Here is a 17302-nt window from a genome sequence, read left to right as displayed (position 1 = left end):
CATACTCAGAAGACATGGTGGACTTGTAGGTGTAGAAGGAGGGATTACAAGGGTCCTCGCCCCTGCTAAGTCACAGTTGTACTAATTACCAAAGAAGAATAGCCTTGCCCTTAATGGGGTCTGACTAATAAAGGTAAGTGTGATAGAAGGCATGGGTTGGCCAGTCAGGGAGAGCCTTGAGGAAGAGGACCTTGAGGAGGTAGAGAAGGCCTGAAGAAAAAGGAATGATCCAGAGAGACACAAAGAAGAACAAAACAAGGAAGAGAGTTGCTGCTGCAAAAGATCTGCTGAGAGGTCAGTCTGGGTTTGATAGTTAGAGCCTACTGTTGGAGCCTGCAGTCATAGCTGAGCTAGGTAAAAGCCTGCAGTCAGAGACAGCAATGAAATACTTGCAGTCCTATTCCAGCAGGAAATAGCCAGCAGTCAGTCTGTCAGAGAAGCAACAGCAGGAGTTTGCTGTAGTCAGAGTCAGGATGGCTAAGCTGTAAAGAAGAATAAACCAGGACCCTTTTCAGGTTTTAAATGAGAGTCCGTGCCTTGGCTCATTTCAACCCCTAACGAGAGGTCTGCTGCAACAGACTGAGCAGAAAATGCTTTGGAAAATTTAAAGAAACAAAGAAGTTGTTTTGCCTCAACAGAAGACAGCTAAGGTTGTAAGGATTGCTGGGGAAGCACTCCAGAGAGAAATTGGACCATCAGTGTGTAGAACTGGTTCAACATAGATAAACAGTAATTCCTACCAACATGTTATCAGTGTAAGATGAATTTACCTGAAAGGCACCTGGCCTTGTGCTTGTGCTCTGTGATCTTGGAGAGTCTTGGGTGGAAATGTCAGGTTTGAACTCCTTCAACTTCTGTAGCTGTTCTTTTTGCTCCCTGCACATGCATCATAAGAAAGTGTTATCAGTCTATAGCTTAAATGAAAAATTAAAGAAATCAATGCTCTTGGTGAGAACACGTATTACACTAGTACCAGAGACAAAACCAAAAGAAGAAAAGGACACAGCAGGCTTTATATGGGCAATGCTGTGATTCAGAAATCCCTGTTTCACATCCACCTAACCATGGAGGCATTCAGTGTATTAGCTGCACGCTTTTTGATCACAAGTTTCCTGAGACATGTAGTTATGCTTTTGTGCTTTGCCAGAATCACTCCATTTGAACAGCAAAGAGAAAAGCTGATTTTTGGTTTTTGTCAACACCTTCTGCAAGCAAGAAACCCCTTGGAAACACATATCTAAGTGCTCTCAGTTACTTGCTCTGGTTCACATGGTAACAGGATTGAGGCCAACAAAGCACAAGAGATTCCAATATATAAAAAACCAAACAATGAGTCTAACTTTTGCTTCTTTGGTTTATATATCAAAATGCTATTTAATACACAACCAATACATACTCTACAGAGCAGAGAACAGGTTCAGCTGTGAGTACTACAATCACTGGATTACAAAGTTCTAGTGAATATGATTTCCTTTCCCTTCAGTTATTGTTAGCATTTTTTAATCTAGGTTTTTCAATTGCTAATAACTCTGTGTATTGAAGCAGTTTCAAAATGACAGCTAGGAATGGGATACCTCTGTAACAAGGCGTAACAGAAACCACACTAACCAGTAATGCACCAGTTCAGTGTTCAGCAGAAGGGGAACTTGGCTCAAAGAAAAGAATCCTCAGCATTTTGTAAATACAAAAGAGTAAACTGAGCACTACACTAGATCACAAATACAGAGCAGGCTGCAGCTGAGACCATGCTGTTTTACACACGATAAAAGCAAAGCCAGATGAAGGCTTTAGTTTTGGAGATGAAAGCAATTATATACCACACTACTGGTATAACTCTTGGCTCAAAAAATCCCCATAAAAATTACTAAGTAATCTCCATAAAGTTGTTCCTACTGTTCAGACTTAAATCATCTGCCCATAAGAACCTAATGAGAAGTAGCAGTGTAACTAATATGAAGATTACTCTCATATTCTATTAAAAATCAGTATCATGTTTATATTTCCCCTTTTTATTGGCTTTGAAAGATGCATAGGTAACCACTTTTTACATAAAACATTTTAGTGACTATTTTTAAATTATTTAAGCCCTAATAAATTTCTCTCATAGTGATTCTCAAACTATGTTCCTTAGCCTAAGTGACTGGCTTGCAGCTAGACACAAAAAACAGCAAAACATATGCTGGGCAACTGAGGCAATGAGAAAGTCAGGAAGCTGAAAATAATGTTACTCCAAACTTTCAGCAAATACTACTTTATAACACAGACTTCACAGTTAATAACACCATTGAATTAATCTGACTGTAGTAAGTTATTAAATTATTCAGAATAAAAGTTCTCCCTTTAAAAAAATTATTTTTCTTGCATTTTGGCATGCATCTAAGACCTTCTATATGGGACAGGTGCTCAGCAATCTTACAAATCTGAAAACAAAACAGTCTGAAGAAAAGTGCAAAACATCTCTATCATGAAATGGATTGAGATGGGACTTTAAAAATCATCTAGTTCCAGCCTTCCTTTCACTAGATTAGGTTGCTGAAAGCATCATACAGCCCCATCTCTCCTATTACCAATTTCATAATAAACACTTAGGAAGTCTAGTAGCTGCTTTCTAAAAATGCAGTCTTGATAAACTCTTGCATTCATATCTTCCTAACTGTTATATCACTCCTTTTATGCTGATTCCCAGAACTTAAGATCAACCAAATTTGAGAAAATTGTTCACTGACAATATTTGGTTTCAAATGAGGAGGCTCTGTAAAAAACCAAACAAACGAACAAAAACCCACCTATGTTTTAACTTAAAAGTGAGCAATATGAAAAAACTAGGTCTTAAGAATTACATTAATGTAGGTCTTGAGGGGTAAGTACTAAAAAGCAATTATCACTAAGCTCATCTGATACTACCAAAAATACTGAAAAGCAATTATCCACAAGTTTATTTGAGGATAACAAAAAGATTGGTCAGATGATGGGAAGATCTCTTCCTGGAACGTAACATACGGAGCACCATACTCACAGGGAAAGGGACAATCATCTATTTAAGAAAAAAGTCCATCTAAAAAACTGTGGTAAAAGTACTCCAAATAACTTCTTCCACATGAGCTCCTACTATCCTGCTGCAGGTAAAAGAAATGAAGCCATTACTGTGTTGATTCAAATGGATCCCACAGTATGGGATTCCTATTCAAAATCACAGAACCAGGTAACTCACCGAAGCATTTTGAGCTCCTGGGCAGCCTTCAGAATTATCTCATGCTGTCTTTGGCTTAGGACCATCACTCCTCCCAAGGACTGGTCAGAGTCCAGGTTTGAATCTGCTCCCAGCATATCAGAGGAATGTGAAGGGGGAGGAAGGGATGTCTCTGAGTGGTCATCCAGGGACCTCAGTCTCTCTCCATCATCTGGATACCACCTATCTGACAAGCGTTCCCTCTCCCAGTCAGTCCTTTCAGGAAGGTAGTCTTGCTTCTCCCGCCACGTGTCATATCTCTCCGGATATTCTCGAATCCTAAGCTCGCCCCTGTCTCGGAGATCTCTGTCATAATGATCTCTGTTCCTATCGTCCCTCCACCTATCTTCACGATACCTGTCCAGAGGTGGAAGGGGTGGTAATGGTGGTAGAGGGGGGATATCCAGGTCACGATTCCCCATTTCTCTGTTATCCATAGGTCTCATGTCCCAGTCTCTATCCCATTCTTTGTCTAAATCTTGATCATAAATATCTGAGGATCTTCCAGTTCTATCTAGATCTCTCTCCAGTTCCCTTTCTCTTGGCCTTTTCCAGTCATCCCACCACGAATCTCGTCTGTCGTGATCAGATGATAAAGGAGGTAGTGGTGGTAGGGGAGACAGTGGGGGCAGTGAATGGTGGGATTGCAACCTGTCATCTCTGTCATACACATGTACAGAATCATCCTGATAATCAGAGTTATGATCTCTCCAGTATTGTTCTCTTTCCCACTCATCCAACTGCTCATGCTCCAAAGACGGGTCATCTTGACTATCTAAAGGAAATTCCTCCTGCATTGTATCATCTTCGTGACCCCAAGAACCCCTGAATGTTTCATCTCGATGGTACGGAGGCAATTTGTCAGGGTCATCTCCTAGGTGAATGGGTTTACCCATACTGCCTGTTTCAGATCTTCCTGCTTCCCTCTCATGGCTATCTCCCCTTCTGATGGGACATCTCTCCCGGCTACCTGCCCGCCTGCCCAGGTCCCTCTCCCGGCTACCTGCCCGCCTGATGGGGACCCTCTCCCGGCTACCTGCCCGCCTGACGGGGACCCTCTCCCGGCTACCCGCCCGCCGCATGGGCTCCCTCTCCCGGCTACCTGCCCGCCGCATGGGCTCTCTTTCCCGGCTAGAGGCGCGTCTCACCGGGCCTCTCTCCCGGCTTCCTGCCCGTCCCCTGTCCCAGCTGCCTGTCCGTCCAGGTGGCTCTCTGTCTCGGTTAGAGAATACCCTCTCATGGCTATCTGACCGTCCACCTAGCCCCCTCTCTCGGCTGCCTGACTGTCCATCTGGCATCCTCTCCCTGCTGCCTGACCGTCTATCTGGCATCCTCTCCCTGCTGTCTGCCCTCCTGAACGCTCCCCTGCCACGGATGGATGGCTGCCTAGCCTGCCCCCTGCCTCTGTATACATATCCTCTACCACGGCCATCGTCCATCCTGCCCATTCCCCGGCCATGGCCATCGTCCATCCTGCCCATTCCCCAACCACCGTCCATCCTTCCCATTCTCCGGCCACCATCCATCCTTCCCATTCCCCGGCCACGGCCCATTCCCCAGCCGCGGCCATCCCCCTGCCCTCTGCCACGGCCCCTTCCTCTGCCTCCTGGTCCCTTTCCTCTATCTTCATGCATGAATGGCCCTTTTCCTCTGCCTTCCGGTCCAGGTAGGCCCTGGGTGCTATCTGAAGCAGTCAGCTGGCCATCTGGTGAATCCAAATCCTCATTTCCTTCTGCAGGGGGTACTGTATTCTGGTTCTGAATAGGTGGGGAGGGTGCCTTGGACTCTTCTCCTTGCTGGTTGGGATCATGTGAACTCCATGTCCACTTTTTAGGAGGGTCTGAACTAGGTTCTTTGACTTCAGCTTTGGATGGCTCCTGTTGAGTGTTTGTCAGGTCCTCATTTGGCTCAATGGGACCTGTACTCTGTGCGTCAGGAGTAGACTCAGTTCTGCTTACAGACTGCTGATCACCAGCTGTGTCTGTAAAAGGTTCTTTGCTTTCTGACTGTGAGTCTACCTGTGTCTGCTGCTGCTGCTGCTGCTGTCCCAAATGAGGCCTGGGCCCCATCCACCGTGGACCACTAGGTCGGGAACCGTGTCCATGCGATGCATTTGCTGTATAAAATTGTCCTGCTGGTCCTCGTGGGATAGAGCCCCATCTACTTGAAGACTGTCCATCTGTATTCTGTCGGTCGAAACGTGACCTGTATCCTTCTGAGCGCTGGGAGTCAAAACGAGGTCCTCTCTGCCTTGAGCCTTCAAACTTGTCATATCCTCTTCCTCGAGGTCCATCAAATCTACAGATGACACAACAGTAAATGTTATTCAAATGAACATGTCATATTAAAGTCCTATAGATTAATTTCACACAAAATAGAGAACTCATGTCTAAAGTCAAGTTGCTTAGATGTCTGGGATTCACAGTTGTACATCACTAGACGAATCAGGAAGGCCAAAGCATGCCCATCAGCCAGAAAAGAAAGGTCACAGAAAGTGCACCCCTTGGATAAACACAACTGGCAAACTGGTAAAAATGCATGAGGAAAAGACTCAGATACTCAACAACTTTTTTGCCTTAGTCTTCACTGACAACCCTATGCCTCCTGAGTGGATGGACTGCAAAACAAGCACTAAGGGTGCAAAGTCACTCCCACAGTAAGAGAAGATCAGGTTCATGATGACCTGAAGAACCTGAATATATGTAAGTCTATGTGACTTGATGAGATACATCCCAGAATACTCAGGGAATTTGCTACCATACTTGCCAAGCCATGATATCTAGAAAATGGCGACAGTCAGTGAAGTACCTGGTGACTGTGAGAAGGAAAACACTGCATCTGTTTTAAAAGACGGTAGAAAGAAGGACCCTGGAAACTAACCTGTGAGTCTCACCTCTGCCTGGGAAGATCATACAAGAAGCTAGGCCAAGGCACATGGAGGACAGGGAGGTTATTGGAGACAACCAGCACGGATTCATCAAGGGCAAGTTCTGCCTGATCAACCCAGTGGCCTTCTATGATGGATTGACTAATGGATAAAGGAAGGGCTATCGATGTCATCTGTCTGGACTTTTTTAAGGCCTTTTCCGTGCACCCCCAAAACATCCTTCTTTCTAAAGAGATGGATTTGATGGATGGGACTATTTAGTGGATGAGGAACCGGCAGGATGGTTGCATCTAGAGGATAGGGGACAATGGCTCAACGTCCAGACACAGATCAGTGATAAGTGTGTCCCTCAGATGACTGGACACTGTTTTTTATCTTCATCAATGACGTAGACAGTGGCACTGAGTGCACCTTCAGCAAGCTTGCAGAGGACACCAAACACCGAGTGGTGTGGGTGACATGCCTGATGGACAGGATGCCATCCAGAGGTGCCTAGAAAAGTTTGAGAAGTAGGCCCATGTGAACACATGAGGGAACCTCATGTGGCCAAGTACAAGGGTCAGGGCAGCCCCTGGTCTCAGTATAGGCTGGGTGATGGGATTGAGAGCAGCCCTGCCAAGAAGGACTTGGGATTACAGTGGATGAAAAGCTGGACATGAACCAGAAATGTCTGCTCACAGCCCAGAAAGACAACCTGGGCCTATCATTGAATATCACTGAGCTCTAAACCAACACACATAAAAGACATGCACTAGCAAGTAATGAAAACAGTCTGTTCAGAACTGTACATCCAACAAATCCTCAGACCAGAAACACTTTTTAAAAACTACCAGGAGGTAAAAATGTTTCATTTATATAAAGCTCATGTACATTGCTAGCAATTCACAAATTATTATTCATGATTGATCACTTTGGAAGCAAAGAGAAGGGGAATAACCACAAAGATATTACTGTAAAGTCTAGCAGAGTACGCAAGGATAGAAACAATTGAGCAGAACACCACTGCCCTTTGATTGTGCAGACATCACACCAACCCATCTAGAACTAACCAGCAGATAGAACAGATGTTGTTTTTAAACCCTGGTATCATGTATTAAAGAAAAACACTCAAAAAACCAAGATCTTGGATTAAATTATATAGCAGGTATAAAATCAGCAAAGACATAAAATATTTACAACAGCTTTCCTATTTTCAAAGAAGGAGCATTGTGTCTTTGTGACTAAAAAGGGGCAGCATCCTCAAGCACTTTATCCCCCCCCCAAAAAAAAGCAAAGTACTCTAGATTATGCTCAGGTGAAAGCCATCTATGTATCCTTGCTTTAAAAATATAAATACAGAGAGTATGGTGTACATACATTAAAAACAAAACCTCCACTGAAATACACACTTCCCACAACCTCACAAAGATTTGAGAAAAAGATATATATTTCATTTCTTAATAAATCTCTGAAAATCTTGTAGCCTGGAATATGTATAAATCAACAAAAACTTTCTTACCTAGGGCCTCTAGGGCCTTCAAAACGTGCTGATCTGGGAGGATCTGGAAGCAATCCACCTGACCTCACTGGTTTATCCTGCACAACAGGTGTGTGTGTCGAAGACACTGCAGAAGTGCCTTTCAGTTCCCCACACTGCTGTTCAGATGAAATATTTACAGTTTGTTTACTAAGATGACCTTGAGATTTTCCATGGTCAGATGAGCCAAAGGATGAACCTGCTTGAGAATGGTAAGGTGAATAGCTAGTTGAACTAGCTATTTTTGATGCATAGGTACCAGGGGTGGGAAGGAGGGCTGGCCTTGGTGTTTCAGTAGCTTGACTGCTTTGAGAACTGGATCCTGAAGGGACAGAGGAATTGGATAACTGAGAAACAGAAGAGAGAGGCGGGGGAACCAGTGGAGGTGTAGTTGAAGGTAAAGTTGGAGGCATAATAGGAATGCCACCTTGACCAGTTTGGGAATATGGAATAAATGGAGGTGGCAGCGACACATTTGCAGGATATTGATTCTTCAGATTTTGGAGTGAGGTCACTTTTTCCTGCAGATGTGACTGAGTAACCTTCATCTGTTCATCCCATGCTTTCCACTGTTTCTCATACTCTTGAAGCTGGTCTTTGTGAGGGTAGGTTTGAAGCTGATGCTGCCACTGCTGGTTCATTGATCGCTCCCAATCTTTATGAAGCTGCTGGAACTGTTTTTGCTGTGCCTCATAATGTCGCAGCTGCATGTCCACTGACATTGTCTGCAATGAGATGACAAGAACAGGTTCAAAATACCTTAGATAGTCAGTTACTCTCAGAGCCGAGTATTTCAGTATCACTTATCACAATTTCTGATGACTTGGGTGCAAGGTTGAGGAAGAACTACACCAAAACAAAAGTGAACACCAACAGTGACATCTAAAGACATTGTGAAAATTTATATATTTTATGACTATAGTCTATATCTATGTATAGAAGACTTGAACAGGACAGCTGAAGAAACCTATAATCTGTATAAACTGTATTATTACTGCATCCTAACAATGGATAAAGCTCAAATCAATCTTCACATATATACATTATGTGTCTATTTCTCAAGGTTTCAGTTTTTGCTATTAATCTGCTCAGAATTGCCTCAGCTGTCTGCCATTATTTTTCTCTAAGCCTTTGCCAGATCTTATTTGCACAAATGAAGCTTCTTTCAAATTCTGTCTTTCGTTATGTGAGGATATCAGGCTTGATTTTGCCTGAGATTTTTAAAGTTTACCCAAAGAGATTAAAAAAAAACCAAACCAAGAACAAACGCAGACAGCCTAACCTACCAAGAAATGTCTAATGTACAAACTCCACCAACCCAATAAGAGTTGACTCAACTCTCTAATACAATAATCAACTTCTACTTAAAAGCTTAAAGGTTACAAAAGGTTTCAACTGATTACTTGAGTTAAAAATAATGTGAGATACTGATTTTTAAAACTACATTTCCTGTCTATTTTTGTCATCTACATTTATAATTGTACATATTTATTTTTGTAAAATAGAGCAGCTTCCAAATTACTCTGTGAAATCATCTGTTTACATGACTTTTCTGAATTGTTTCTCCAGTGGCAAAACACTCAAAGCTGAGTAAGTTCAATATTGTGTTCAGCTTTGCTCCTGTATCACCTAGGTACATCCGAAAAAATCTCACAAGAAGTGTAAAACATTGTATTTCTCATCCTACTGAAGCTTCATCACCATCTGCCAATGTTTTTTTCATTCTGAAGTTGAGTGACAGTAGGAAAAAATAAACCTCTATAGGTTTATTTATAAACCTTTATAGGTTTATTTATAAACCTCCTTGGGCAGAGGATATAAACCTCTACCCAAGCAGACAAATTAGCCAGACAAATGAGCCAACTATTACAAATTATTCAACTATGTATTTTTCAGCAGAATGTGAGTGCTGGGTCACCCAGGATGTATATCAAACCACCTCCTTAGTGTCTCACCTCTAAGTGTGGAGGCTGTTGCATGATCTGTTGATACTGCTGTACTATCTGCTGCAGCTGAGCGTGCTTCTGCATTATTCTCTGATATTGGAACCCAACCCGCTGATGGGGGTGCTGCTGCCATTGAGCTGCTGCTGCTTGCAATTGCTGCAATCTCAAATCCTCCTCAGGGTCATCAGGAGGTTCAATATTGAGCTACAGAAAAAGGTAAATACTATAAACAAAGGAAAGTTGCGTCTGTCAGAAAAAAATACACTAGGTCACTACACATTTTACAGGAACTTTCTCACTGTTCCTTACTTTATCACTCTATTTCAGTGTGCCAGCCACCCACAGCTTTTGGAAGGCTGATTTTTATCCCACCTTTTCTGAATGTGAACACATAGTTTCTTAATGTGAACAGTCTAATCTAAAGGCTAGGCTGATGGCAATTAAGTTATTCATACATAAAGAAACTACCTACAGGAAAGAGAGTAATGAAAATCTGTTATCTGCCACTCACAGCAAATGCAATGGGAAACTGGTTTTTCATTATGAGATAAAGTAACTCCAAGTGCATTATTTCTGTCACTTTGTAGGAACCTGCATGCTGTAAGTTAAAGTGGAGCACACACTGTTCAAACATCAATCATGACCTCCATCTATTATACAGTAACTGTTACTGAGCATGCTGATTAAAAAACCTCTGTGCAAAATTCTCGGCTTTCAGACCAACTCTAACACACAGAGAGAAGGGGAGCCAGAATTCACAAAGTGCCAGAGAGAAATTAAAAAATAGTGTCTTAAACATAGCATTCCTCAAGAACTGAGTACCTACCTGGTTTTGCACTTCGATATCATGAGGTGTTCTCACAGACAATGTTGTGGATGGTGCAAGGGAGTCAGCTCAGACTTGCTTGGTGACGTGTGGGTGAATACGTAATTTTATATACAAGAAGTGTATTTTCTAATTGGTGCAGCTTTAGCAAATGTTCTTTTTTAAGACTGCTTCACAACATTTAGTTATTGTTACAAAGTATACAAGATAATTTGATGGCATTAATTTTCCTGGGGTTTTGGCTCAACTAGGACACAAATGGAGTGGCATCACTTTACAAAGCCTTACCTGAGTTTCAGTGGATGTAAGAGAAGACTCCTCTTCTTTGGATGCTGGAGGCAGGGATTCATTAAGAGCAGGAGGTTCAGACTGCTGAGTTGAAGCACTCATTTTCTCTTCTTCAGACTTTGCTCTCTGCTCATCCTTCACTACTGGACTTTTCATCTGCTGCTGTCCCTGAGCATGGGCCTTTGCCCTTTGCTGCAGGCTAAGCAGGTGCTGCTGGTACCAGTATTGCTGCTGTTCCTGTAATAGATGTAGATTTTCTAAGTTTCACAAGAAAAACAATAGAAAATCATTAATGATAGCCATTAGAATCATACTGTAGAAAAGTTTTTAAAACTGTTTTGAGGAAAAACTCACTTCTTCAGCAACAGTATTGCAATGGATGTCAGAAAATTAAATCAAAATTCATAAACCGTTATGTGATGCACAGAACCCACAACAGAATTTACTTTTTACCCCAACAAGCTTACTATTCTCTAACTATAGCAAACAATACTAACAAAAATCTGGAGCACAGGCAATAATAAGCAAAATGACTACAGACAAGCTATAAGTACCATGTTTATTGGTTTTAGAGCTTTTTATAACTAAGAACTACAGTAAAGAGAAAAAGAAGGAAATGTACGGAAGAGATGAAGAGGATGAACAGAGAACACAGATATCAAGTAGACTGAAAATGGCAGCTGAGAAATTGGGGTGAAGATATTTGAACAAAGCTATGGAAAGAAAAAGAAGAATCAGAGCCAGTATATACTGAAGATTATGTATAATCTGAATTCTCATTAATTCTGACTCATTCAACAGCTGAAGAGGGAAGTGGATATGGTTCCATCCCAAAAAAATGATCTGTTTAAGAAATAATAAGCTTTCAGTTTTAAATATTTCAGGGTAGAATTAAGAGTACTCAAGGGAGATGACAGAAGCTTCAAAAAGTAAGCTGCCACTAACATAAAGAACAAGACTAGAGATAAGTATCTCAACACTTAAGCAGTAGTGTCTTAAAGAGGCATGAATAAGAACCAACAGTTCTGTATCTCTCTTCCAATATGAGAAATATCTGTCATCAAATTAATAGAAAGACATCTGTGGGAGGCTACTCTTCACCTGACATGGTCTTGTGCCACCAGAGTCCCTACTAGAGATCTCTCCGAGGGCTAAAATTTTGTGGATTCAAGTCATAGCTCAGAAAAATCTACATAGTTTGAAAATAAATACACCATTTACAGCTAAGGCAGCTCCTGTATCCTAGGAAAGTATTGCTATACCCTTGATTTTTAAGTTGTTCTCTTAACATCTGCTTTTAGTCACCATCAAAGACAGAATGATAAAGTACTCTAATTTTTGGTCTAACCTAGTGCAACCATTCTTGTGCTCTCAATTTCATTACCTCTGAGAATCTGTGACTGATCTCCATTCTTTATACCTTCTGTTCTTCTTTTCCATCCAAGCATGCACAGTTAAGAAAAAACACCTATATAAAGCCCAGTCAGAAAAGAATCCAAAGGTGCAGGCATTTCAAAATAAAAGTGTGACAACATCAAAACAGCAAGTGCTGTCTGATGAGATTTCTCACAAGCTAATCACTCTGCCCATCTTAAATAGGTTTAGAAGAAGAGTAACTTTCTGCTAGAAACCTACCTCATGCTCAGATCAGAAATTATGTTTTCTCTTGGTAGGTAACACAAATATGGAGCTGTATTTTTTTTAAAAATACTTCTGTAACTTGGAAATGAGGTCAATGAAATGAGAGACTATGCTTCACAGACTTTAAATTGATCATGCAACTATTCCTGCCATGAATCTTTTTAACAAGAATATGTCTCAGAAGAGTTCCATAGTTTTGGGTGGAAGATATGCATTTACACTGCAGCACAGACTGTCAGAAACATTCAACAACATGCTGAAATAAGTGCAACTCAAGGGAGGAGCATACTTTCCCAGCTATACAAAGCCTGATTCAATTATCCATCTCAAAAGGCACTCACTATAAGATGATTTGTCATCATGGTGCTCGGTGCTATGATGGGTGAGCACATGTTCTACTGCCACAAAATTGTCTCCACAGATCCATCTTGTTTCCTCCTCGTTCCACCAACTGGACATAGGGCTAGAACTCATAACATGACATGGGCTTTCCAGAGCTATGGTAATATAATTACCTATTATTTTCAGCAGATGAGTCTGTGACATCTATTACTGTGCTATCTGGAAAGTATAAGAAAAGCAGAAAGGTAGATCTTTACAGCTTAGTTGTAACAAAACAGAAGTGCTAGTGTAGAAAATTTTTCATGATGAAGAATTCAGTTATTGAGTGCTCACCTCCTCACAATGACTTGTCATTCAACTGGACTTGTCATCTTTCAAGTCCAATTATAATCCTCTAGCCCAAGGAAAACATGAGCATCAACAGAGGCCTTTTCCATCTCTGGCTGACCAAGAGACAATGCCTGTTGCATTTTACAGGAACATGAAACCACCACTATCAGCTCCTGGCCACAGGACATGGCACCAAATAAGTTAATGTGAAGTCCACACCAAAGGACTACTCCAAAGCTAATACAGGTGACCTTAGGCCATAACATAATACCTGTTTTGGGGGATACTATGTCCTTTCCAGGTGAAAACTGCAAAAGAATGATTTAGCACCTTCTACAAAACAAAGGGGCTGTTTAAAGAGAGCAGCAGTCTGTTAAATGGTGAGGTTGTAAAGCTGAGGTAGCTTTAACAGATGTAGATTAATGCATATTTATGGGTACAGATATACCCATGCATCCTTGGAGTAGGAAGAGCATTGCCAGCAGGTTGAGGGAGGTGATCCTGTCCCTCTGTTCAGCCCTAGTGAGGCCACACCTGGAGTGCTGTGTCCAGTTCTGGGCTCCTCAACACAAGAGAGACTTGAACTCCTGGAAGATGCCAAGGGTGTGGAGCATCTCTCTCTAATAAGAACAGGCTGAGGGAGCTGGGACTGGTGAGCCATGAGAAGACAACTGAGAGGGGACCTTGTCAATGTACAAAAGTATCTAAAGGGAGGGTGCCAAGGCTCTTGGTGGTGCCAAGGGACAAGGAAAGGGGCAATGGGCAGAAACTGATGCACAGGAAGTTCCACCTGAATATGAGATTTTTTACATGTAGGTGACTGAGCACTGTATCAGATTGCCCAGAGAGACTGTGGAGTCTCTCACTGAAGATATTCAAGAACTGTTTGGAATACACAACTCTGTGCCATGTGCTCTGGGATGAACCTGCTTGAGCAGGGAGGTTGAACCAGATGACCCTCTCTGCTCCCTTCCAACCTTACCCAGTCTGTGATATGGTAAACAAATAGCAGCACACATTACCCAAATATCAGAGGGAACATTAAGGAAATACCACAGTTATTTTAACCAGATTTGACAAGAATCCAGCAATTTAATCAAACTATATACCCACGGAAGAAACTACACTAAGCTCATGATACTGTCAAGGCAAAGAACAGTATCTTAGACTGCAAAGGAAAATAATAAAACACCAACTCATGGCAAATTGCATAATATCTTCTGAGTTAAGAGAAAAACACTGATATATTTGTCTGCAGCCACTGTTACTGTGGGATGAGGAACAGAAATAATTGCTTTCAATTGCCAGTTTAAACAACAGCTTAATAGGATACTACAATGAGAAATTACGCTGTTTCCTCGCTTGGCTTTTCAGATTACTAAAAGGCATGAAAGCATCACTACACTTAGCTTTCCTATTCCTTATAGTGTAAAAACTTGTTACTCCAAATCTTGTCTGATTTTACAGTCTAAGATAGCCAAAATTATATCAGTCTGTTATAACAAAGTTATGACCAGGAAAATATATTCCTTTTGAATTAACACTGAACTGTGAATGAGAGCAAGCAAACTACTCAAAATAGAAGCTGTTTGTATAAACACTCATAAACCAGACAATGTAAACTTCAGCACTGTTCTGCTGCTTCCATGTGTGCACCACAATAAAGTATTATTTGCAACTCTTCTGGAGATATTTTATCACTGAGCTCAATAATTTAAGAAGACAACAAGCTGACTCAATACCAAATTAACACCACTTTCTACACATGACTTTTTGAGGTTTTGCTTTTGTCATTAAAAAATTAAATCTTGTTGTTACCACTGTAAAAGATCAATTAGTACTGTCCAAAACCTTCATAAAAGTAAGTGAAATGAACTGAAAGCACTACTTTGCCAGGCAGTAGTTATATGGTACAAATGTAAAAATGGCATATTCCAGCAATCAGCAAATTTAAAGTGTCAGTGACTTCAATATGACACAATAGGATTTTTGCAAACCTAGCTTCAAATCAGAACCCTAAGATCAATTTACCAAAAAAACAGATTTAAATAAAGGAATTTCAAAGAATGCAGTTCAATTTTGTTCTTGCAGGTGGATGCCAATAAGATAACTCTAAACCCATGCAAAAGCCTAAGTGAATCTGCCTGACCATGTACACAGCTGAGAGCCTCACAACACTCGTGCCTCACTGTGCATGCTGAACCTCAAGCCTGGATTGTCCCTGACAATGCAGATGAATGGTCCCATCAAGTTCACTGCAACTGGTCTCATTTAGGAAGTGAAGCACACAAACATTTTGCAGCATTTTGGCCCTAGTGTACACATAAAAATCACACAGCTATAACATTTTTCACTTCAAGGCATTGCAGAACATTTCCCTCCAATGCCCTATGGAATTTTATACTGGAAGATCAAACACATGTAGCACAAAACGGGGGATTAAGTGTAAGTAGAGGGCAAGTACGTACTGCAACAGAAACATTTTTGCAGCTTTAACTGTGTGTGCTAAGACTAAATAGTCACCATTCTACACTGATCAGGCAGACAACTGCAACTCAACACTTTAAAAGCAAGTGACATCCTGCAACCTGCAAGAAGGAAACAGACTGCTGCATCTCACAACTGGCCAGACAAAGCCAACAGGGGTTAGGGGCGGGTCACACACACGCTGTACTTTGGAATACATTCTCCAGAGACTAAAGCACGCTCAAGAAAATTAAAGCCAGCCAGGATTTACATTTTTCCCTAAACAATTTTTCTCGGGAAATGACAATTTGTTGCATCCCTACCAACCTACCACCAACCTACCAACACCACTGGATAAATCAGTCTTTATGAAGGTTCCCCTGAGCTGTGCCATTGTCACACTTCCACGGATTGCGTCCAAATCCTTTCAATATTATGCAAATACGGTGTGTTTATTAACTGCCCTTACTCGGGGACCTTTGCAACACTCAGTACCCAGCGGCTCATCGCCACCGCTGCCAGCCGGGCGGCCTTACCTGGGGAGTCATGGTGGAGGGGTCCGGCTGCTCCGTGCCACCGCCCTCCTTGGCGGCACCTTGCGCGGCCTCCGGCGGGGCAGCGGCGGGCGGGGGCAGGGACGTCTGGGGCGGGGGGAAATGAGCCTGCGATGGCTTCACCGGGGGAGGGATGGAGGGGGCCAGGGCGGGCTGGGAAGGAGAGGCCTGGGAGGAGAGCAGGTAGGGCTGGGCATGTGCCATGTAGCCCTGGGCAGGAGGCGGCAGGTAGGGCTGGGAGGCGGTGGCCGTCGGGGGCTCCAGGTAGGAGGGCGGGGGCTCGGAGAAGGAGGGGGGCGGCTGGGAGGGCTGCGCCCGGGGCAGGTAGGGCTGGAGCGGCGGGGACTGGGCGGGGGGCGGCTGGGCGGGGGGCAGGTAAGGCTCGGTCTGGGGTGGCGGCAGGTAGGGCTGGGCGGGGGGCAGGTAGGGCTGGGCGCCGGGCTGCGGGGACTGCGGCGGCGAGGACAGCTCCATGTCCATGGGCACCGGCTCGGCGGGCACCGGCTCGCCCCAGTCGCCGTGCCCGCCCGGCGGCTCCTGCCCGTCACGGTCCCGGGCCGCGGGGGGCGGCTTGCGCGGCGGCGGCTCACGGTGGCCGTACTGCTTCTGGTAGCTCCGGACCGGCGGCGGCACTGGCGGCACCGGCGGCTGCTGCTGCCAGTCGGTGAAGGAGCCGGGCAGCGGCGGCGGTGGCAGCCCCGGCGGGGGCGGGCCTGGCGGCGGCGGGGGACCCAAGAGTACGGACTGCAGCTGCTTCTGGTGCATCTGCTGGAGCTGCTGCAGCTGGGCCAGGTGCTGCTCCTGCAGGCTCAGGAACCCCGAGGAACCGGCGGGCGGCGGCGCGGCGGCGGGGGGCGCGGGCCCCGGCGGCGGGTAGCTGGGGAGCGGCATCGGCGGAACGGCGGGAGGCGGCACGCTGGGGGGAGGGATGGGCAGCGGCGGGGGCGGGATGGAGGTGGGGGGCGGCGGGTAGTGCCCGGCCGCCCCGTACAAGCCCCAGGCCGGGTACATGGCGGAGCGCGGAGCGGACACAGGCCGCGGCGGCGGGCGGCGCACGGCGCCTGCGCGGTGAGGCCCCACCCCCGCCGGGCAGTCGAGCGTGAGCGCCGCGCCAGAGCGCCCCGCTGGGCGGGTGGCAGCGCCGCCTGGCGGACAGCTGCCTGCAGCGCGGGGCCGAGGCGAGTCCGGAGCGACAGACAGACAAACAGACAGACAGACAGACAGATATCGCGCCCGCCCCGCTCCCCGGGGCAGGAGGCGGGACGAGGCTGGCCACA

The 17302-nt window shown here is 44.3% G+C and overlaps 1 protein-coding gene across 6 annotated transcripts in view; it reads right to left on the bottom strand.

The window, feature by feature from the left end:
- The window catches only part of YLPM1 (YLP motif containing 1), a 45635-nt gene extending 28543 nt beyond the window's left edge, over positions 1-17092 (bottom strand). For 4 of the 6 annotated variants that reach the window (XR_008534391.2, XM_054634130.2, XM_054634131.2 and 1 more), the window contains exons 1-6: positions 16008-17091; positions 10693-10929; positions 9588-9782; positions 7615-8357; positions 3212-5527; positions 771-876 (exon numbers count right to left, since the gene is read on the bottom strand). Coding sequence is in view for 5 of the 6 variants with exons in the window: in XM_054634130.2 (XP_054490105.2) it covers positions 771-876; positions 3212-5527; positions 7615-8357; positions 9588-9782; positions 10693-10929; positions 16008-17036 (4626 nt within the window). In the remaining variant the exon portion in view is untranslated. Of the gene's footprint in view, positions 1-770; positions 877-3211; positions 5528-7614; positions 8358-9587; positions 9783-10692; positions 10930-16007 lie in introns of all 6 variants that reach the window. The other 2 variants (XM_077180488.1, XM_077180490.1) reach the window with 2 other exon arrangements.
- Between the last annotated feature and the right edge of the window lie 210 nt (positions 17093-17302).

Source organism: Agelaius phoeniceus, chromosome 6, assembly GCF_051311805.1.
Source record: "Agelaius phoeniceus isolate bAgePho1 chromosome 6, bAgePho1.hap1, whole genome shotgun sequence".
Taxonomy (NCBI): domain Eukaryota; kingdom Metazoa; phylum Chordata; class Aves; order Passeriformes; family Icteridae; genus Agelaius; species Agelaius phoeniceus.
This window is presented reverse-complemented; position numbering and strand designations above follow the sequence as displayed.